Source organism: Cydia pomonella, chromosome 22 (genome assembly GCF_033807575.1).
Source record: "Cydia pomonella isolate Wapato2018A chromosome 22, ilCydPomo1, whole genome shotgun sequence".
Taxonomy (NCBI): domain Eukaryota; kingdom Metazoa; phylum Arthropoda; class Insecta; order Lepidoptera; family Tortricidae; genus Cydia; species Cydia pomonella.
In genome coordinates, this window is record NC_084724.1 from 211,768 (window position 1) to 235,963 (window position 24,196).

At 37.5% G+C, this 24,196-nt stretch overlaps 1 protein-coding gene across 1 annotated transcript; it reads right to left on the bottom strand.

Moving 5' to 3' along the window:
* Positions 1-217: 217 nt before the first annotated feature.
* On the bottom strand, positions 218-23,605 carry LOC133530263 (myrosinase 1-like). The gene is made up of 12 exons (XM_061868139.1): positions 23,330-23,605; positions 20,320-20,435; positions 17,061-17,208; positions 15,690-15,856; positions 11,388-11,545; positions 10,735-10,834; positions 9,015-9,103; positions 6,481-6,628; positions 4,612-4,775; positions 2,617-2,766; positions 1,447-1,535; positions 218-525 (listed from the first exon to the last, which is right to left on the bottom strand). Exons 1-12 carry the CDS (start codon positions 23,350-23,352, stop codon positions 396-398), a joined length of 1,482 nt encoding a protein of 493 aa, XP_061724123.1. The 5' UTR covers positions 23,353-23,605; the 3' UTR covers positions 218-395.
* Between the last annotated feature and the right edge of the window lie 591 nt (positions 23,606-24,196).

Below are 24,196 nucleotides of genomic sequence, written 5' to 3' on the forward strand. Positions count from 1 at the left end.
GTTGTTTTATTGTTTGGAGTACCGATGTGCCTTCAAAAAGTTTCCAAAATGTCCACATAGGCGTACATAATGTGACGGCGGCCGGCGAATCGTAACACTTTGTCGCTTGCTATATATTTCATATGATTAAAATTAAAATTTTACATGACATAGGTGTATTATTAATAAGTAAGTATCTCTGTTAAATCACAATTCAATCACAAAAAAAAAGAGTAAATAAAAACATTGAATAACATGTAATAAATAATCAATACAGTTTACATTGTCAAAAATAAAACATTATATTAAAAATGATTTCAGCGTTCGCGGTAGGCCCTCAGTGCTGGAACCGGGAATTATCGGTTTTCGCCACAACTCTGTACCTATAGGGAGCCCCTACCTCCGGGTCCTTCAGTCTACAGTTCGGTGTGGTCCCCGCGCGCCGCGCGCGTGCGCAGGACGCGCCGGTAGTAGCTGGCGGACGCTCTGGCGGTGCGCGCGCGCCGCGGGTCCGAGAAGTCCACGGCGTGCAGACCGAACCGGGTCCTGCAAGCAGATGTGGACTTTATGGTGTTGGTCATAAAGAAACGGAATCGTCGTAACAAGAAAACGAATGTTAAAGAGATAACAATCTATTATTTCGTCATAACAACTCGAAAATGTCGTTATTCTTCAAAAACTCAGCAAACTCAAAAATGCATTTTATCCAGAGCGGTAAGGTAATCAGTTGCAAATTTTTAGTTATTTCCTCGTGTTGGTTGTGAAAATTGATGTTTTTATATGATAAATATTTAATAGCGTTCTTTTGGTTTGATTTGTAAAGTTTTACAGTTAGTATTTTCCTCGCGTGGGCGTGGTTGAATTTTCTATTTCATACGGTCGCAAAATTTGTATATCCCTTGTACCTTAAATTCCTCGCAACACTCAAGATTTCACTTTACAAATTACTCGATACATTCTTAGTTCAATTTTGGAATCTTCCGCTTGCTCAGGTTTCAATATTAGTACGAAGAGCCCTTTGTGAAACAAATAAGTATTTTTGTATGTTTCATTTTATTAGAAAATAGTATACTTAGTAGTAGTATACTTATTAGTTAGTTGCGGTGGTAGCCGAGTGGATATGACGTCCGACTTTCAATCCGGAGGTCGTGGGTTCAAATCCTGGCTCGTACCAATGAGTTTTTCGGAACTTATGTACGAAATGTCATTTGATATTGACCACTAGCATTTCGGTGAAGGAAAACATCGTGAGAAAACCTGCATACATCTGCGAAGAAATTCAAAGGTGTATGTGAAGTCCCCAACCCGCATTGGGCTAGCGTGGGGACTATAGCCCGAGCCCTCTCGCTCATGAAAGGAGGCCTGTGCCCAGCAGTGGGACGTATATAGGCTGAATTATTATTATTATTATTTTAGTATACTTACACACCTAGGGCATGTAATATATATCCCCTAGTCTATACTTACTGGTATCCATCGATCCACTCGAAGTCGTCCATCAGCGACCAGGCAGTGTAGCCAATCACTTTTATTCCATCATCTATGGCTAGGAGTACCTGAAAAAAAAATGTAAAAAATTACATTTCTGCTACAAGCTTTTATCGCTGACTGTACAATTCAAATAAACCCAGACACAATTAGGTTGCGTTGTTTTATCACAGAGTTCCTATAGCCTTCTGTGTCCATCATCATATCATATTTCTGTGAAATTTCAGCTCAATTTAACAATGGGAAGTGGACCTAATTTAGCTTGCATGATTTGACCCGAAACTTATATGTATACCGACCGGTTTGGCCTAGTTCGACGACCGGTTTGGCCTAGTGAGTAGTGACCCTGCCTACGAAGCTGATGGTCCCGGGTTCAAATCCTGGTAAGGGCATGTATTCGTGTGATGAGCATGGATATTTGTTCCTGAGTCATGGGTGTTTTCTATGTATTTAAGTATTTATAAATATTTATATATTATATATATCGTTGTCTAAGTACCCTCAACACAAGCCTTATTGAGCTTACTGTGAAACATAGTCAATTTGTGTAATAATGTCCTATAAAAAAAAAACGTTTCAAGTTATATAAAAGCTTGTTTAGCCAGGACAAACCAAGGAAGATGATAATGAGAAGGGGTCGAACTTGTTCCAAATAGTGGATATAGTTGACCAGTCCCGTAGCTATCCTTCAAACTTCAACATTTATTCAGCAAATAGGCCACACGGGCACTTTTGCACGTCAACATGGGATTTACATGCCGCCAAAAAAACTCATCAACAATTATAATATACAGTTAAATGAAAATATCAAATAAACTAAAGTAAGTAGTAGTAAGCAGTTATTACTTAGAAATGTACAAAGTCTCTTAATGTCGAATAAATAAATAAATATAATAATATATAAACAGATACAAAAAGATCTGAAATTATTGAGTGTAGTGTCAGAATTAAAAGATTAATATATAATACTTTATCAAATTATCCTTAGAGATGTATAGGGTCTCCAAGAATCAAGGCATATTACCATTTGTCTCCACCGGGCACGGGTGGGAATATGTGCATTCATACGAATCATTCCCGTCACGTGTGGCGGTGGTCACATGGGGTGGCGGGCACAAATGGGAATACACGAATGAGAAGAGTTCTAACCTGTTCCAGATAGTCGCGAATGTAGCTGACTCGCCCCGTGTCATTCAGGGTGTCTTCGCTGGAGCAACCATTCTCGATGATCAGGATCCGCACGTCGCCGTACAGCTGACGGGTCCAGTTCAGATTGTGCCTGAGACCTTCTGGGTTCACCTACAATATATAAGCAATAAATGAATAATAAATATTATAGGGTAAAATTGTAAAATTACTACACAGATCGACCTTCCCACAGCAAGCTCAACAAGGCTTTCGTTGGTGGTACCAGACGACGATATACCTATGTATATAATATATAAACCACAGCACAGTACTCGACGCTAAGCGCGACGAGCTGAAGGCCAGACCACCTGTGGCCATACTTTACAATGATGTCGGAGAGGTGCTGACCTGCAGCGAGTGTGGTCTCACATGCGCCGCTGAGAGCGCACCAGCGACGCTCTCAGCGGTAGAAACGCAGTCGCTGTTGGCCGAAAACGGCTAGGAGTCAATGCCGGATTTAGAGGTCTGGAGGCCTCGGGCAATAAAGGAGTGGAGGCCCCCTGGCCCCAAATTTTTTCCAAATAAAATGGTAAATTTACCGAATTCTCTATTGTGGGGGGCCCCTCTTTTGTGGAGGCCCGGGGCAGTAGCCCCGGTTGCCCTCCCCTAAATCCGGCCCTGCTAGGAGTATTTGTATTTTTTGAAATATATCATTCATAGAAAACTTCCGTAACTCGGGAACAAATATTTGTGACAAACACAAAAGCATCTTCTGTCAGAAGAATTTAAATAATGTTCTCCATCTTGTATGTATAAGCATGTAGTAATATGTATTAGTTTATCTTTTGTCTATCATATAAGTAATAGTATTTGGTCATAGTTTCGTAGGTTTTTTATTATGTTTAAATGTATGTATAACATTTTGTTTTTCGGTTAAATAATTTATGAATATCTTCTGCACCAACATATATGTCTCTGTTTGACCCAATGGTTGACTGGTAGAGAATGCCTTTTGGCATTAAGGCCATTTGTACATTTCTCTTTGTTTGTGCAATAAAGTTTAAATAAATAAATAAATAATGTCCTTACTACGAGTAAATGCATGTTAGTCATTAAGTATTTATAGTAAAATTTGCACGCCGTGGGTCGGCAGAATTGTGCTGGATAAAATTTTGATGTAACATCTGTGTTAACCATAATTCTAGCAAATAAAGATATACTATACTATAAATAAATAAAATAAATAAATAAATATTATAGGACATTATTACACAAATTGACTAAGTCCCACAGTAAGCTCAATAAGGCTTGTGTTGAGGGTACTTAGACAACGATATATATAATATATAAATATTTATAAATACTTAAATACATACAAAACACCCATGACTCAGGAACAAATATCCATGCTCATCACACAAATACGTGCCCTTACCAGGATTTGAACCCGGGACCATCAGCTTCGTAGGCAGGGTCACTACCCACTAGGCCAAACCGGTCGTCAAAATACTAATACTAATACTATAAATCTAAATATAATCCAAACCACCTTAAGCCGCCCACGGATCTGCACTTTTGTACAACCGGAACTAAAGCCAACCGACTTCAAGCCATCCGTCGTTGGCCCACTGGGCTGTACTCCCCAGCATAGCACCGACCTCTTCTACACTCTCGAACATGCACTGGTTACGCTGACGGCGTAAGAGGACAGACAGTCTTACGTCTTCTTCTTAGACGTTCGCCTACTGAACCGCTTCCCAAAGCCTGCATTACCGACTTCTGCGTGAATGGAACTAAAACCCACCAACCTTAAGCACTCTGTTCCGACGCTAGCGCACTCGGGTTTACTCTCCAGCACAGCGCCAACCTCTTCGAAACTATCGAACATGTACTGTCCGGGCTGCTCGCCTGGTTTCAGCGCGAGTACTGTGGAGATGTGTAATAGTTCTGGGCGCCCATGCACCGCCTCTAAAGGCCTGCACTTTTGTACATGAACGGAGCTAAAACCCGACCAACCTTAAGCCAGTCAGAGCCGTCGCCGGCCCACTCGGGTTTACTCTCCAGCACAGCGCCGACCTCCTCGAAACTCTCGAACATGTACAGTCCGGGCCGCTCGCCCGGCGCCGGCGCGCGCACCGTGCGCGACGTGTAGTGGTTCAGGCCGAAGAAGTCTGACGAACCTGCGATCACACTTACTATCATTAATCGAATCAATACTTGGTATTAAAAAAATGCCTGCATTTGAAAATAAAATACTTAACTTTTCTCATGTATTTAAGTTATTATTTATATCTATCTATTACATATATAGTCGCCTGGTACCCACCACACATGACTGTTATTAAACTTACTGTTGGACTATGTCGATTTGTGTAAAATTGTCCCATAATGTTTTTTTTAATTTTCATCACACTTGCTCGAAAAAGATCTTATTCCATGCAGGTGTGCTGAAGGACAACGGCCTATTTTGTTTCCGCTGGAGTTATGGATATGGACTGTGAAAAAAGCTATAATTCCCTAGGGAGTTATAGCTTTTTAGGGTTCCGTAGTCAACTAGGAACCCTTATAGTTTCGCCATGTCCGTCTGTCTGTCTGTCTGTCTGTCCGAAGCTTTGCTCCGTGGTCGTTAGTGCTAGAAAGCTGAAATTCGGCATGGATATATAAATCAATAAAGCCGACAAAGTCGTACAATATAATCTAAAAATTTAATTTTTTTGAGGGTACCTCCCCTACACGTAAAGTGGGGATGAATTTTTTTTTTGCTTCAACCCTACAATGTGGGGTATCGTTGGAAAGCTCTTTCAAAACTAATAGGGGTCTTAAACAAACATTTTTTGATAAAGTGAATATATTCGGAGATAATCGCTCCGAAAGAAAAAAAAATGTGTCCCCCCCCCCTCTAACTTTTGAACCATAGGTCCAAATCGTGGAAGTAGAGCTTAAGAAAGACATTCAATGAAAACTATAGCGGAAATGATCAGTTTAGCTGTTTTTGAGTTATCGCAAAAAGTTTCCCCTTCATAGTAAAAAGACTTACTTTAATTAGGTACTAAAGGTGAAAGGTACCGTTTCATCCCTTGTTTAACAATTTACTATACTTTAAGCTCCAGTTTAGCTTATTGTGACAGAAGAGTAACTACGGAACCCTACACTGAGCGTGGCCCGACATGCTCTTGGCCGGTTTTTTTTAATTTTCGTCACACTTGCTCGAAAAAAATCTTATTTCATGCAGGTGTGCTGAAGGACAACGGCCTATTTTATTTCCGCGGGAGTTATGGATTGTGAAAAAGGCTATAATTCCCTAGGGAGTTATAGTTATTTTTATTATGTCACTTATTCATACAAACCAAGTAGCATAAATGAGTTTTGACTTTAAAAATACTGACGTTTATAATTTAATATTTTTGTTTATGTTTAAAATTATTTAATTTGATTAATTTAACAGCCGTTTAAAATATTTTTACATAATTCAATGCGTCACCTGACAATAAATTACAAAATGGCGGACGAATGTTTGATATGTCACCGTATTTAAGAATTAAAATTAAGTTTTTTCTTCCCAAGTGTGGTAAAAAACATTGTATACAATTCCGGGGGTAAGAATATTGCAAACTCGGGTCTTCAATTCCTTCCAGCCTCTGGCTGTCGGGAATTACCACCCTCGTATCCAAAATTTCACTCAAATCTCGGGTCAGAGGTGTAGGGTTAGAGCCGGTGTAGCTTTATTTGACGTTCATGCCGCATTGCAATATGCCTACTTGCATAATAAACTATCTTTATCACTTACCCCCCTCGTTGCACAATGTACTATATCAAATAGCTATAGCAGTCCCCCTACCACTCGAAACTGATGCTGCCCTCGCGAATCCCCTCATATAATATTACCTTTAATCAGCTGGATCTCCTCCGGTGTGAAAGCAGGCAGCCTGGAGCGAGGGTACCCCTCCTTGGCACTCTTCTCCGCCATGTATGCCTCCAGCGCGGGCGGCCAGCCCCCCTCCGCCGAGAACACGGGGTACGTGTAGCGACCGAACTGAGTGCGAACGAAAACATACAAATACAAATACTTTATTCGTCGAACATAGGTGTATACAACATGATATTGCATATGATGGTTATACATTTGCTTGTTTCACTATGTCGTACCCAAGGGCATACGAAATTAGGTTTCATTGATAATATCAGTTAGCATGCAACATGCACTAAATTACAAACAGAATTAAATGTCCACTAAATACAATTAACACTTAACAAAAATTTTAACTAACAATTAATTAAAACTTCCAGCAATGTCACTATAAAATAATAAGAATAAATAATAATAATAATAATAATTTTCAATTTCCAAATAAAATGATAATAGTTTATGTATTAAAGTTTCCAGTAAGAAATTCATTACAGGAGTAGAAAGCCATCCTGGACAAAAATTCTTTTACAGATTTTTGAAATATAGTTACATCACACATTTTCCTTATATGTTCAGGTAATTTATTGTACACTCTGGGAGCCATACCGAGAACGCTTTTTGACAATAGAGCAGTTCTTGCCGGATGAGCACAGACCATGTGTTGCAAACGTTGACTGCGCAAGGGTCGAAAGATATCAGGATGAATTTTTACAAAAACTACTAATTCATAAATATACATACAAGGAAGTGTTAATATTTTTAAATTTACAAAATATGACTTGCACGATACCGTGGGCAGCAGATGATGAGTCGCTCTAAGACATTTTTTCTGAGCTTTGAAAGCCAAATACCAGTCAGTCGAATAACCCCAGAAAATAATGCCATATCGTAACATCTAAACATATTTCATTTTGAATGTTACGCATGATTTAGGCTAAGTTTATTTTATTGTATAAATTTTTGCATGATACTTGTATCTTATAAAAGCAAATAAAAAAACAGAAACAGATATTCAAAATAAGTTTTTGGCAAAAATTTCATTTTTGGCACAGTCAAGTGCAAAAATATGTATCGAAAGAATCGTCTCATAAATATGGTACTACGCTCTTATTACACTGGAATAAGATGCTATGGGACATATTTTTGAGTAAGATGTGTACACCCATATTTTTACACTTGACTGTACAAGCTTTTATCGCTAACTGTACTTTTCTTTCCACAGACAACTAATACTCAGCGAGACAATTCTAAAAACAACAAACACAATTAGGTTCTTTTGTTTTATCACAGAGTTCCTCTGGCCACCTCCTGTCTCCAACATCAGATATCAGTTCGATGGTACCATAATATTGCATTGCATAATATAATATTGTCACCCGACTTACATAGGTATGTGCAAATTTTCAGCTTCATCGGAAACTACACACATAGGTACAGTCAGCATCAAAAGTAGCGGATGAAACAACACGCCAAAAGTATCTGATATTCCGGATAACTTTTCCAAATATAGATAAATGTCTAAAATTCGCGCTCAAAAGTATATCTTTTACAGTCTTAGTTGTTCTATATTAAAGACATCAGTTTTTGTTAAGCTGTTACAGAATGGTAGATACTTATGAAACGTTATTTGATCCGCTACTTTTGATGCTGACTGTACATAGTTACATTGCAAATTAAAATATATATATTAGATAGTTAGATTGCGTTTCCACTAGAGTTGAGCGAGGGTGGGTAGCGAGAGATATGTTTTTTTTTAGGGTTCCGTACCAAAAAGGTACAAAAGGAACCCTTATGGTGCGACTCTGTCCGTCCTTCCGTCTGTCACATTGTTAAATATCTCGAGAAGTACCTACTTAAGCTATCGATTTGAAATTTGGAATAGTAATGAATAACGCTAACCCAAACATATTGAAAGTGTATTTTTTTTTATTTTATTTGTATCAATTATGGAAAATACCCAATATAAAGAGGGGGCAAAATTTCAAAGTCTAGTTACTAGGTCAAGTGGGGTATCATTTGAAAGAGCTGTTGGACTTTATTTTACCCACAACATCTACATGTACACAGTTCTGTCAATAAATGAATTTTATCTTTATCTTTATCTAGCTCTTTTTTTTCATAGTGAAAAAAAATTGACTTATGAATGAAAATATGAAAAAAAACCATTCCCCCTTTATCTCGCTCTTGACCGGTTTTTTTAACCTTCTGATTATTCAGTTCATTTGTTTTCCACGCTTAGCGTGTAGTGATTCTATTGGTTCTTAACAAACACATCCCTCGCTACGCATCCTCGCACATCTCTAGTGAAAACGCAGCCTTAGCTTGGTCCGACTTCAACTTCAACATTTATTCCGCAAATAGGCCATAAGGGCACGTTTACACGTCAACATGGGATTTACATACAAGCAACACAATTCACATTCAACAATTATAACATACAATTAATTGAAAATATTAATGCAAACTAAAGTATTATTGGACTCTACGTTATGGTCCTCCAGGGGGCACTTACAGCGTACTCTCTGGCCAATAGAGTCAACTCCCAGTCGGCCTCAGTCTTCGGCTCCAACCAAATTTCCTGGTTGGTGATCGATACTTCGCCTGTCAAATAATTAAATATACTTTAGAATTAAAAAAACATTGTTTTTAAAAACTGACTGTATTCTAACAAATAAATGATTGATTGATTAAATAAGGAAACCTTTTGTAAGAGGATAAAATAAAACGTAATGCTAATTACAATTGATAGCAAACCGCGTAGACGGTTAAACGTCTACCGTGTTCAAATTACCCGCGCGCGCCTCTCGTGGACAACTCCCGGCGCGCTACACGGAGTAGAGCGAAAGCCATCTATCTCACTCTAACGTTAGGAGTAGTAATGTCGTCCCGCTCCCGCGCAACAGCATGGCGGCGGGTTCTGTCTTGTCGGTCGAGACACTCTTTCGCGCTCTCGATAAACTTGTTAAAATAATTAATGTAAAACTGTAGACTAACTGATTAATGGGCTTAAATCCCTAAATGGTGTGTGAACTAACCTGTGAGTGTACGGATTATTGTGTTAGTGGTCAAATAGACTAATTCTAAACCTACACGTCTCTGTTATTTCATCAATCCCTGAGAAACCCTCTCATAAATTCAATTTTAGTTGTCAAGCGGACCCCAGGCTCCCATGAGCCGTGGAAAAAATGCCGGGGCAACGCTAGGAAGAAGTAATCCCATATAAATAAGTTATCAACTGAAATGTTCGGAGTCGGTGCCAGCTCAAAAAGAGTTTTGAATCAAGCTATTGGGATCTAAGTCCGAGTCGGAGGAGATCCGAGGGCCGGAACCATTCTATCGTGGGATTCGCGAGTGAGCCTTAACCCGTGTTGCCCCCGATGCAAAAAGAGGGGTCAGTCAAACGACTCCAATGTCTGTCTGTCCCTCTGTGACATCGGAGCTCTCCAACAGATGGATCGATTTCGATGCGGTTTATTACGTGAAAGCAAGTTTCCTTACGATTATTCTTAGCTATATTTGATAGAAATCGATTCAGCAGTTTGAAGAGTATCAGCTATTTTCCGAAATGATGTAAGGCATTTTTTATATAAAATAGTTTTCTTGGCATAAACCGTCTATTACTGGCCGCCCTCCAATTACTGGCCACTTGATACCAAAAGGGATTCTGTTTAATGATCACACAATATAAGTTAATCATCAGAACGATAGTTATTTAGTTTACTTGAATTGTGTAAATAAAGAATTAGAATTCTTATTTTAGCCATTTTAGTTGGCCAGTAATAGACGCTTTACCCTATATATAGAGTAAGTTTATTTAATTTTTAATTTAATAGTAATACACTAAAGACGTAGCCGGATACCACACTACAGTCAGCAAAAGTAGCTAAGCGGGTGACGTATTCATAGCGACTTTTATTATTATCTCTTAACAATAAAGTTGCGCTCAGATGATATTGCACATCTTGCTTACTCGGCTTCTTTTGCTAACTATACCTACGCCCTAGGCATCACGTTATTAAAATGAACGAATTAACTTTTTGACCGACAGTTTTTAGTGTCTCTTGTGTTACTCAAAAGGTCTCTGGAGTGGCCAAGGAATAGGGCTTCTAATACACCATAAACGGAACCAGAAAAGGCATTTATTAAAGGTAAAGTTTTACAATAAAATTTAAAAGCTGTGGGCAGACTTGTGTCGGCCAAAAAGTAAATTCGCCAAATATCAACTGACTGACCTCCATATTTGTGCTTAAACTCCCGCTCGTATATCCGGTATGCCGCCGCATGCGCGAGCAGCACGTACTTCGTGCACAACAGCGCTCCTATCTCGTAGTCCTGCAAGAGACTTACCTTTCATATGGCGCCATTCATATATTACATAAAACCAAAGCGAATTTGAAATAGAGGTGGATTGTCAAAGAAAACTTTGTAGCAACAGTAAATGTACTGCCATCTTTCGACACATGATTAAAACTTTTAGAACGCCATTTGACTTTGATCAGTATTCTTTTACTGATATGTGTTAAATTTGTTATATATCAAAAAGTGGCGCCATATTGTCGGGCATAGGCCAAAGGTTATGGCGCCATCGCTCGAAACGATGCCGCCATACCTTTGGCCTATAATCTATTAGATGGCGCTACTTTTTGATATTTAACAAATTTAACGCATATCAGTGAAAGAATACTGATCATAGTCAAATGGCGTTCTATAAGTTTTAATCATGTGTCGAAAGATGGCAGTAAATTTACTCTGGATACAAAAAATTCTTTGACAATCCACCTCTATTTCAAGCTCTCTTTGGTATTATGACAAGAGGGATTTTTTTACAAATGAACTTCTTATCTTCTTCTGTCCTCTCCAACAGAGAACATCACCAAGTTCTTACCTCTATTCCTGGAGCGATAATGTCCCTATAGGCGCCATCACAGACGAAGCAGGGTTCGTTGATGGTTATCCAGGTCTTGACGCGGTCAGCGAAGAGGGAGTACACCACACGAGCGTAGTCGGCGAACCACTCCACTACGAGAGGGTTCGTCCAACCACCTGGAGATGAAATCCAAACATATTAAATATATGTACCTACTACTGGCACACATAATTTCATGAGAATCAGTTGAAACATGTTTTATATCAAAAAAACCGGCCAAGAGCATGTCGGGCCACGCTCAGTGTAGGGTTCCGTAGTTACTCTTCCGTCACAATAAGCTAAACTGGAGCTTAAAGTATAGTAAATTGTTAAACAAGGGATGACACGGTACCTTCCACCCGAGTTAAACAAATAGGCATATTTGCATAATCAGTACCTAATTAAAGTAAGTCTTTTTACTATGAAGGGAAAACTTTTTGCTATAACTCAAAAACAGCTAAACTGATCATGTCCGCTATAGTTTTCATTTAATGTCTTTCTTAAGCTCTACTTCCACGATTTTTTTCATATTTTTTGGACCTATGGTTCAAAAGTTAGAGGGGGGGGGACACATTTTTTTTTTCTTTCGGAGCGATTATCTCCGAATATATTCACTTTATCAAAAAATGTTTCTTGAAAACCCCTATTAGTTTTGAAAGACCTTTCCAACGATACCCCACACTCTAGGGTTGAAGCAAAAAAAAAAATTCACCCCCACTTTACGTGTAGGGGAGGTACCCTAAAAAACATTAAATTTTTAGATTTTATTGTACGACTTTGTCGGCTTTATTGATTTATATATCCATGCCAAATTTCAGCTTTCTAGCACTAACGACCACGGAGCAAAGCCTCGGACAGACAGACAGACAGACAGACAGACAGACAGACAGACAGACAGACGGACATGGCGAAACTATAAGGGTTCCGTTTTATGCCATTTGGCTACGGAACCCTAAAAATTTAAAACTATCTACTAAGAGAGGTGATTCCAGCCCCAGCCTCCTGCAGATAAGACACCTAGTCACAATAATTAACTATGTTAGCGGCACCAATCATGGGACATTTAAGAGAAAATTTGAAGTAGTTTTGATATTTCAACGACATCTGTAAAATTTCTACCGCTTATTGCTTTAAAAGTTGAAAGTCCAATTCGTCCTTTATTGTTTCTTTGTATTAAGCAATTAAAACTATGGTTTTTTGCTCCAGTCATGGGATGTATGGCGCCATTAATTTTCAAACTAACAAATATCAATGAAAAATTAAACTTAAGCAGCTCTTTGGCTCTTGTTTATGGTTAAATGTTACCAGCGATTAAAAACTGATGGTAAATACTTGTTTTACAGGATTTGTCTATACCATCCCATTACTGGTGCCTGTTCCATTATAGGGGTATTTACTATACATTTAAATACTTGAGCCCTATGTATCAGAGTTGTCTGCGGATGGTGATCCGTTCTCCTGGAGACACGAAACTTAGTTATGCAATATACTAGTGGCAGACAGCAGCGAAGAGGGAAGAATAGCTTTGCGATCCTAGCGAAATAACGGTACTTTTTATGAATTTCCATTTCGGGAGAAAACGTTTTCCACTAAGTCTTAACAAATCACTTTGATTATGGTGTCGATCGCTTAAGAATAGTATAATGTAATTGTAGATTATAGGTTTCGCTTTCCAAAAAATGTTGAATCGCAAATTAAAAAAAAAAAGAAAAACTTATAAAATATTTAGAAGTGGAAAAACGTTTTCTATTATTGTATGGATGATCACGTGGTGGTTACTTCCCTCTTAAGAGTTTTGTGCAATTCATATATGTATATGCGACGAAGTGCACAACATGCAATAATGTACATTACATTGAAGAAGTAATCAGCTCTCAGTGAATTAATGGATTAACAAATTAACTACCATAATTTTATTACTTTATCATGATAGTAAAACGTACCGTTCCACAATAAATTGTACAACCGAGCAATTTCAATGCTAATTGTGCAACCATAGCCAATGCAAGGTAACCATACTACTGCGATAACTGCACCTATGACTAATGTATAAATTACGGTTGCACTCCAGAGTAATTAATTAACACGAATCACTTTGTTTATAATATCCTACATAAAGTGACCGTATATACAGGGTGATTCAGGAGACGTGAGCAGGATCAAGCTTGAGCATTCAGTAAGTTATAAGCAACTGTTTCGTACCAGTATTTGTGAGATTAACGTTCTTTTATTTTTTACTGTTCAAAAAAAAATGTTTTAATTTATTTACGCCATGCATGGTCACCCTCTTTGTTTTATCCATAACAAGTGACACATTGAATGTCTGGTTACTTTTGAAAAATCGTATCTCACTCAAGTGTGACATTTTGTTTTCTTCATAATCAAACTGCTGTCATAACGGTTAAAGAGGTTTTATCTTTCTTAATTAAGTGTAGGGTGTCCATGATTGTAGATTATCAAATTTGTCCTTCCCAAAAAGTTAAATAACAGAAATAAAGCGAGATTGTTTTACTTAAATATGATGATGAACGGTTCATTAACGTTTACTGATTGTGTAGGCTTAGTCCTGCTCACGTCTCATGAATCACCCTGTATATGCGCTGACGTCATTACTCACTACCTCAATATAATTACATATAATTGTAGACACTTCGTAATTGTGTATATACAGCACGTTTAAAGCTATATGTTTAAAGTCAGATAATAACATATCTCTTGTTCTGATCAAATTGGTGCAAAATTAGCCATGAGCGTCGCCGACGGGGGAAGGAGGGGTATCATAAGAGACAGCCCCCCCTTAGAGAACAAAATTTCTAACTATATATATGCCCCTCCCCTCCCCATGGCCATTTATATGAACTGCCCCCTCCCCCTAGCCCATTAGCGCCCATGAAGTTGCGTAGATTCTATACTGAAATATGGAGGTTCAGTCCTAATGATAAGCGTAGGCCATCGATTAGAGCTCTGTAGTAGCCTACCACTCGTACCATAGAGAAATAAGGATAGAGTGCTAACTCCATAGTTTTCTTACCAAAACGAGAGTTATTTCGTAGTCGACATCTAGCGTCAAGTAGTGGATTCACAAGTACCGCTACTTGACACCAGATGTCATGAATATTGCGACTGACGAAAAATGTATTGCTAAAATAATTTACAACTAATATTAAAAGTGGAAGGAGTTGAAAATAGAGATCCAGTTATATTAGCTGAAAATTATTGAGCATAAGACTTCGTTTGTTGCGACAGCTCTTGTCAAGTAGCAGTTCTGATAAATCCGCTACTCGACGCTAGATGTCGACTAAGAAAATAATAAGCTTTTTGGTTAGAAAACTGATATATGGAGTGAGCAGTCTATGCTTACTTATTTCTCTATTTTTTTTATACTACGACGGTGGCAATCAAGCATACGGCCCGCCTGATGGTAAGCAGTCTCCGTAGCCTGTGTACGCCTGCAACTCCAGAGGAGTTACATGCGCGTTGCCGACCCAAACCCCCCCCGTTGAGCTCTCTGGCAACCTTACTCACCGGCAGGAACACAACACTATGAGTAGGGACTAGTGTTATTTGGCTGCTGTTTTCTGTAAGGTGGAGTTACTTCCCCAGTTGGGCTCTGCTCTAGATCTGGAATGACATCCTCTGGCTGTGCCCTACCACACAAAGCTAGTTGACATTCACAATGCCCATACCTCTCTTTTGGACGTAGTTTAAGGACGCACGTGTCCAAGGACGTACCCGGCGGGTCCAATGTCTATGGCGCGAAGCATATATGTAGATATGGCATTATGACACAAAATTAAACGGTATTCGTGTCTGTATTGACTTGTAATTCTTTGTTGAGAACAGTGTATCGCCACAACGCGATTGGTTGATGAGTTCGCCACACGCGGGCGATTGGTCACAACTAGTCGCGAGACTGCACGATTGGCTCGAATTCGTGAGTGACACCGCTGAACTAGCGGAAGTAAGGAATAATAAGCCATCACATGTGTTAAAAACAAAAACGTACCAACATCCTGAAGGTTTTGCGGCAAGTCCCCATGGGACCGGGGCACTACAGAGGCTACGCCACGCGGTCGAAGGCCTCTTATTTCTAAAGTAAGAATCTAAAAGCGACCTAAGTGGTTACCTATAATTAGATAAGCATCAGTCCTGATTGTCATATAGATTTAAGAGCATGTAAGATGTATTATCTGTTGGTAATCCTAAATAAATAAAATAAAATAAGTGATGTGAATGAAAAGTAACGTGTGGTAGGACCGTAAAAGTGAATAGTGTACATACCAAGATCCTGCAGGTTCTGAGGTAGGTCCCAATGGTAGAGGGTCACTACGGGGGCGATGCCCCGGGCCAGCAGGCCATCGATTAGATTGCTGTAGTAGCGACAGCCATCTTCGCTGATATGGTTAGGAAAGCCGCTTGGGAGGAGACGGGGCCAGCTGATGGAGAACCTGTCAATGCATACCAGGGATCGGAACCGGTTTTTTGCAAAAACATCGAAATAACCATATATTTCGGTTTATTTTATACTCTAAATGTAGGACTCAGTTGTGTTTTCAGATAACGACTTCGTATTATTAGATTGCCTAATTAGAAATGAAGTAATTAACAAAGAACGAAAAAATACCGTTTTCGTTCCCATACAAAAAATACCGGTTTCCGATCCCTGATGCATACTATTAATCTTAAGCATTTTTGTCTACTCGTCGACTTATATGAATTAAGACTATCAAACTATAATCGCACACCTTTTTCACTATGGGTTCCCGACTTATCTATAATGACTTCATTACGAAAAGCTTTAGAGAATTGTAATGAATTTGAACTACCACGTCTCGCCGCTGGATTTATGATAGTAATATTAATCATTAGTTTATCACGTTACTTGCGTGATCTATTTATGGGCATGAAAACTAAAATCGGATTAATAGTTTTTTGACATTATTCTTAATTCAAAATTCAAAAAATTATTCTGCAAGTAGGACTCAAGGGCTCTTTTAGAAGTAAATACAACATTAATAGTAACATCATATAGTGACATGAAAAATACATAACAACATTTATAAATACAACAGCCAATACCTGGGTAAACATTACATTATAATAATCTTAAAATAAATAATTACTACAATACAATAGAGATGTATAGTCTCTATGGTTAAAAACACATTAAATCTGGAGATGTAAAAGGTCCCCATTAAATTCCCCTTAAATTTAAAAGAGTCTTTTAAGTATTTTGACTTGGATGAATGTATTTAAACACATTAATATAATATAGATACATAGGTAGTTATTCGGCCTAAGATGCTCTACCCAAAGGTGCATGGAGTTGTAGGCTACTGATTAATTTTCATTTTACCGAATAATTTATGAATGTCTTCTGTACCAACATATATATGTCTCTGATTGACCCAATGGTTGACTGGTAGAGAATGCCTTTTGGCATTAAGTCCGCCATTTGTACATCTTTCTTTGTTTGTGCAATAAATTTTAAATAAATAAATATTACGTTCATGTACATTGTTATCATACAATTTATTTTTCAGTACAATGTAAGAAATCGAATGGTATCATTTTCTATTCTCTTTTTAAAAGTTAATCTTTTTTTAACGAACCGTTTTCAAAAACCACCGGAATCTGCCCTTGAAATCTTACCTGTAGAAGTCCACCCCCAAATCCTCAAGGATCTTCAGGTCTTCCTCCCAAAGGTGGTAGGAGTCGCAGGCCACGTCACCAGTGCTGAGGTCGGCGATGAAGCCAGGTCGAGTGTGCACGATGTGGTCCCAGATGCTTTCTCCTTTGTCTGCACACATCACGGACATCACGGGCAATACTCGTAATGAGGTTAAGAGGCAGAATAGCTTTTTGAAGCTAACTAAATAACGGTAATTTTTCTATGAACGGGAATAAACGGTTTTCACTAATTAAATCTTAACAAATCACTTTCATTTTGAAGTCAATCGCTTTAGCATAAAATATTCTAAGTTTATAGGTTTCGCTTACTTGTTTTTTTTTTTGTATAAAAAAAGGTAAAGGTAAAGTTAGGTAGGGTTGTATTTGAAAAAAAGTGGCCAAGTGCGAGTCGGACTCGCCCATGAAGGGTTCCGTACCATATATGACGTATTAAAAAAAACTACTTACCAGATCTCGTTCAAACCAATTTTCGGTGGAAGTTTGCATGCTTATGTATATCATATATATTTTTTAGTTTTATCATTCTGTTATTTTAGAAATTACAGGGGGGGTGTCCCCACATTCTACCACTTTGGAAGTATCTCTCGCGCAAATTATTCAGTTTAGAAAAAAATGATATTAGAAACCTCAATATCATTTTTGAAGACCTATCCATAGATACCCCACACGTATGGGTTTGTTGAAAGGTAGGAGATATGCTTTTTAGGGTTCCGTAGCCAAATGGCATAAAACGGAACCCTTATAGTTTCGCCATGTCCGTCTGTCTGTCTGTCTGTCTGTCTGTCTGTCTGTCTGTCCGAGGCTTTGCTCCGTGGTCGTTAGCGCTAGAAAGCTGAAATTTGGCATGGATATATAAATCAATAAAGCCGACAAAGTCGTACAATAAAATCTAAAATTTTTTTTTAGGGTACCTCCCCTACACGTAAAGTGGGGGTGAAATTTTTTTTTCGCTTCAACCCTAGAGTGTGGGGTATCCTTGGAAAGGTCTTTCAAAACTAATAGGGGTTTTCAAGAAACATTTTTTGATAAAGTAAATATATTCGGAGATAATCGCTCCGAAAGAAAAAAAAATGTGTCCCCCCCCTCTAACTTTTGAACCATAGGTCCAAAAAATATGAAAAAAATCGTGAAAGTAGAGCTTAAGAAAGACATTAAATGAAAACTATAGCGAACATGACCAGTTTAGCTGTTTTTGAGTTTTCGCAAAAAGTTTTACCTTCATAGTAAAAAGACTTATTTTAATTAGATACTGATTATGCAAATTTGCCTATTTGTTTAAGTCAGGTGAAAGGTACCGTTTCATCCCTTGGTTAACAATTTACTATACTTTAAGCTCCAGTTTAGCTTATTGTGACGGAAGAGTAACTACGGAACCCTACACTGAGCGTGGCCTGACATGCTCTTGGCCGGTTATTCTATGAGAATTTTCATTGCTCTGGGTCCTTTTCTATACAACAGGCTTATAGCAAATTTAGATTTATATACACTTAGCTACACAAAGTGTAAGGAAACGCTCAGAAAAGTTCTTCAAAATATGACGTACGAAGACACAGAGAATCTAAATAGTTGTAAAATGATTATAAGTAAAATAACTGGATTTATAATAGGATAAATAGGATATTTATTCGATTAATGTAGTATTAAGTTTTCATATTTTGTAAAATTAATTTTCATGGACAATGATTGCCATTTTTCTCTCGTGAAACACAGGGAATCCTAGTTCAGGCACATGTAAACCATCACTATTTTTAGGGTTCCGTAGTCAACTAGAAACCCTTATAGTTTCGCCATGTCCGTCTGTCTGTCTGTCTGTCTGTCTGTCCGAGGCTTTGCTCCGTGGTCGTTAGTGCTAGAAAGCTGAAATTCGGCATGGATATATAAATCAATAAAGCCGACAAAGTCGTACAATAAAATCTAAAATTTTTTTTTTTTGAGGGTACCTCCCCTACACGTAAAGTGGGGGTGAATTTTTTTTTTGCTTCAACCCTACAGTATGGGTTATCGTTGGAAAGGTCTTTCAAAACTAATAGGGGTCTGCAACAAACATTTTTTGATAAAGTGAATATATTCGGAGATAATCGCTCCGAAAGAAAAAAATAATTGTGTCCCCCCCCTCTAACTTTTGAACCATAGGTCCAAAAATTATGAAAAAAATCGTGGAAGTAGAGCTTAAGAAAGACATTAAATTAAAACTATAGCGGACATGCTCAGTTTAGCTGTTTTTGAGTTATCGCAAAAAGTTCCCCCTTCATAGTAAAAAGACTTACTTTACCTAATTAGGTACTGATTGTGCAAATTTGCCTATTTGTTTAACTCGCGTGAAAGGTACCGTTTCATCCCTTGGTTAACAATTTACTATACTTTAAGCTCCAGTTTAGCTTATTGTGACGGAAGAGTAACTACGGAACCCTACACTAAGCGTGGCCCGACATGCTCTTGGCCGGTTATTTAAGTCTTTGTTTTATAATAATGTAACCATGGAATACGTGTTTTTGAATAAATTATGTTCATGTTTATTTGTTCCTGAGCTATGGATGTGTTCCATGTAGGTATATAAGTACCTAAATAATTATTTTCATATTTTATTGCTCATTGTTTTGGTATAGTGAGCTACTAGGGGCATATAATCCAACACCAACTGTTCGTCATTTGCCTTGACATAATTCAAAATACATTTTATTATCCTAGACACATTAAATTAATTTGATATATAGGCGTGAAGTCACGTATGGACAGGACAGACGGAATGTAAATCAATTAAATAGGCTTGAAAATGTAATAAAATATGTAGATATATAAATAAATACGCGAAGACAAAGATACAGGCGGGATACATTTTTTCAATACGTGAGACTCAGATAAGAAAAACCGGACAGGTGCGAGTCGGACTCGCCCACCGAGGGTTCCGTACTTTTTAGTATTTGTTGTTATAGCGGCAACAGAAATACATCACCTGTGAAAATTTCAACTGTCTATCTATCACGGTTCATGAGATACAGCCTGGTGACATACGGACAGGCCGACAGACGGACGGACAGTGGATTCTTAGTAATAGGGTCCCGTTTTAAAAAACTATGTATGTACTAGAGTCGTTAACTTTGATTGTATTTTCCATAAAAGTCCTTTTCTAAAATGTGTTTGACCCATGGACTTGTGAAAAAGCCCTTGAGGCCTACTCGCAGAATTTTTTTTTGTGTTTTGGTATTAAATAACCACTTACCACTGACATTCCAACCTCCCTCTATCTGGTAGGCTGCTGACGCAGCTCCAAAGCGAAATCCTGGAGGAAAGGTCTTCAGGCACGCCACCTCCAGCGCGCGAGTCAACGCTAGAAAACTAATAGCATACAAGAGTCATACACAGAGAATTGGTTGTTGAGTGGTTCACATATATCCAAAGCCTAATTAGGGTTCCGTACCAAAAAGGTACAAAAGGAACCCTTATGGTGCGACTCTGTCCGTCTGTCTGTCACATTGCTAAATCTCTTGAGAAGTACTTAATCTTTTTGAAATTTGGAATAGTAATGAACAACGCTAACCCAGACATATTGGAAGTGTAATCCCATTTGCGGGTGTTTATTATAGTTGAAATTCCTATGAGATTACACTAAAGACACTTCCTTTCAAATAAAACAAAAATTATTGAAATCGGTTCACATGATAAAGAATTATCCCTGAAAAACCAACATACATACAGATTGCGCAAATTAGTTAACCAATTTGCCCACAGATGGCGCTGTACACAATTATGCTAATTATTCTTCTGGTCAAAAGTCTTTCGTGATTATAGTTACATGAGAAAATTGAAAGTTTGTACTGAACCCTCGGTGCGCGAGTTAAACGAACTCGCACTTGACCGGTTTTTTTATTGATTCCGTATAAACGAGATAAAATCATTTCCCACACCAGCTTGTAACAACTTTTTATTATTCAATAACTGATGAGAAAGTTGCATTTTAGCCACAGTAGTGGTAAACTAAATTGTTAAAAAATTTGACTTGTTTTCACATGTTGGCTGGTAGAAATTACTTTTAAGTAATATTTATTAGCGAATCTTGAGCGTTGCGAGGGTTTCCAGGCACGAGGGTTCAATCAACTTTGCTTTCAAGTGAAATGTACACAATTCACCACACCAAGGCGAGGAAAATACAGAGCAGAGCAAATACAATTTAAATAGCGTCTTATTACACTAATAACTTTATAATCTGTTTAATCGTGTTACGATTACATCATTTACACAAGTTTGCACACTTCAGATGTATGCTCTTTAGCGAATAACCTAACGGGACAATTCGAACGTACATTGACATCAGTCGTGCGTGCGTGGAATAGTTATAAAAACGCTGACCTAGACACATTGAAAGTATTTTTTTATTAAGTATGGAAAATGCCCAATATGAAGAGGGGCCAAGATTTCAAAGTGGGGTATCATTTGAAAGAGCTCAAATTGTTCATTCCAAAACATTCTTTCTTTTTTTTTCATAGAAAAAAAAATGATTTATGAATGAAAATGTGAAAAAAAATACCGTTCCCCCCTTATCTCCGAAGTTAACCGACGAAAAATTATGATTTTTTTTATATAATATTAACATTACTGTAAATTGACACAGGAAAAATATAATCAGACCTCTATCTTGGTAACTTTTTTTTTATTAACAAAAAAGCTTTCCGATTTGAGTTTGTAATTTAACCAACTTTACGTGTGTTTATTATAAACCTGAAATTTCTATGAGATTACATTAAATACACCTTTTTTCAAATAAAAGGTCAATTTTGGAAATCGGTTCACATGATAGAGAATTATCCACGAAAAACCAACATACGTGCATTACATCGTGCAAATTAGTTAGACAATTTGCCGATAGATGGCGCTGTACACAAATATATTTAGTATAGGTACTTCTGTTCAGAAGTTTTTGCCTTTATAGTTACACGAGATAGTGCTAAGTTTGTACGGAACCCTCGGTGCGCGAATAAAACAAACTCGCACTTGACCGGTTTTTTTCATGTTTGTAAGTTCCATGGTTGTTCTAGACGATATCTTGAGTAATTAAGTACATACTTAATATTTGTCAGAAACGTATAGGTATACAATTATTATCGCCCATGTTTATAATATCTTATATACGTATCTTTAAAACAACAATTCTTGTATATTTATATGATTCGGGGATCTCGGAAACTGCTCCAATTATTTCGATGAAATTTTCTATTTGGGGTTTTTGGGGGCGAAAAATCGATCTAGGTCTTATCTCTGGGAAAACGCGTAGTTTTGAGTTTTCCAAGCAAACCTCGGTCTGCCAGATATTGAGTATAATATAAATATTTACTATATGTCACCGACCCGGAGCCGGTATGTGAACGCGCCTTAATCTACCCGTTTTAGGTAGAATTTATTAAGATTTAGTGAGATTAAGGTTGAGGTTCCCTAATAAAACATTGTAAATCCCTATATAGTAAACACCCCTATAATGGAACAGGCACCAGTAACGGGATGGTATAGACAAAATCCTGTAAAACAAGTATTTACCATCAGTTTTTAAAAGCTGCCAACATTTTACCAAAAACAAGAGCCAAAGAGCTGCTTAAGTTTCATTTTTCATTGATATTTGTTAGTTTGGAAATCAATGACGCCATACATCCCATGACTGGAGCAAAAAACCATGGTTTCAATTGGTTAATAATATTGAAACCAATTGCAGTAGGTTTCATTAAATACATAGAAAACATAAAGGACAAATTGGACATTCAACTTTTAAAGCATAAAGCGGTAGGAATTTTACTGATGTCGGTGAAATACCAAAAATACTCCAATTTTTCTCTTAAATGTCCCATGATTGGTGCCGTTAACATACCTATATATTTCAATATAAATACCTATTGTCTGCAGTTATCGCGATTATTTATGATAAGTATAATACAACGAAACAGTTACAGTGAAGTGCTCAAAACGTCGAAAATTACGAAATTATACTTATGTTAGTATTTCAATGAATAATAAAGTAAATTGCAAAAAAATTACCCACATATTTTTGGCATTAATTCAGTCTTAATACGTCGACATTTAATTGATCACATTGTGCTAGGAAAATTAGTTATTAATTTAAAAATTTACAAATTTGGGTAGGCCAATCAATTAAACTAATTCTAGTTACAATTTTTTTACAATTCACCTTCAACTCGATGTAATCCGACTAAATGATAACGGTAAATATATTTCGATCGACTCACATAACAACTGCTCGGAAACACATTTTGCAACTGACTGCAGTGAACTAAACATTAGTTGTAGCTTGATTAGGTAAATCTTAATAATTACGCGTAGATTAGTTATAACTTTGCGGTGATTAGTTCTGATCTCATACTCTGGTCGTTTTAGGTTTTACTATCCGCTTATACATTGTACTGGGTAAATGGAAATCATTCGTAATAGCTGAATTATCTAGTATACTGGATATTACATACAAGGTGAGCAAGGTGTAACAGAATAGTTGAGATCCGTTTAAAGAAAAAAGCGGCCAAGTGCGAGTTGGACTCGCCCATGAAGGGTTCCGTACCATTTATGACGTATTAAAAAAAACTACTTACTAGATCTGGTTCAAACCAATTTTCGGTGGAAGTTTGCATGGTAATGTATATCATATATTTTTTTTAGATTTTTCATTCTGTTATTTTAGAAGTTACAGGGGGGGGGGACACATTTTTTCACTTTCGACGTGTCTCTCGCGCAAACTATTCAGTTTAGAAAAAAAATATATTAGAAACATTAATATCATTTTTGAAGACCTATCCATAGATACACACGTATGAGTTTGATGAAATTTTTTTTTTAAATTTTAATACGTATTAAAAAAAACTACTTACTAGATCTCGTTCGAACCAATTTTCGGTGGAAGTTTGCATGGCAATGTATATCATATATTTTTTTTAGATTTTTCGTTCTGTTATTTTAGAAGTTACGGGGGGGGGGGGGGGACACACTTTTTACCACTTTGGAAGTGTCTCTCGCGCAAACTATTCAGTTTAGAAAAAAATGATATTAGAAACCTCAATATCATTTTTAAAGACCTATCCATAGATACCCCACACGTATGGGTT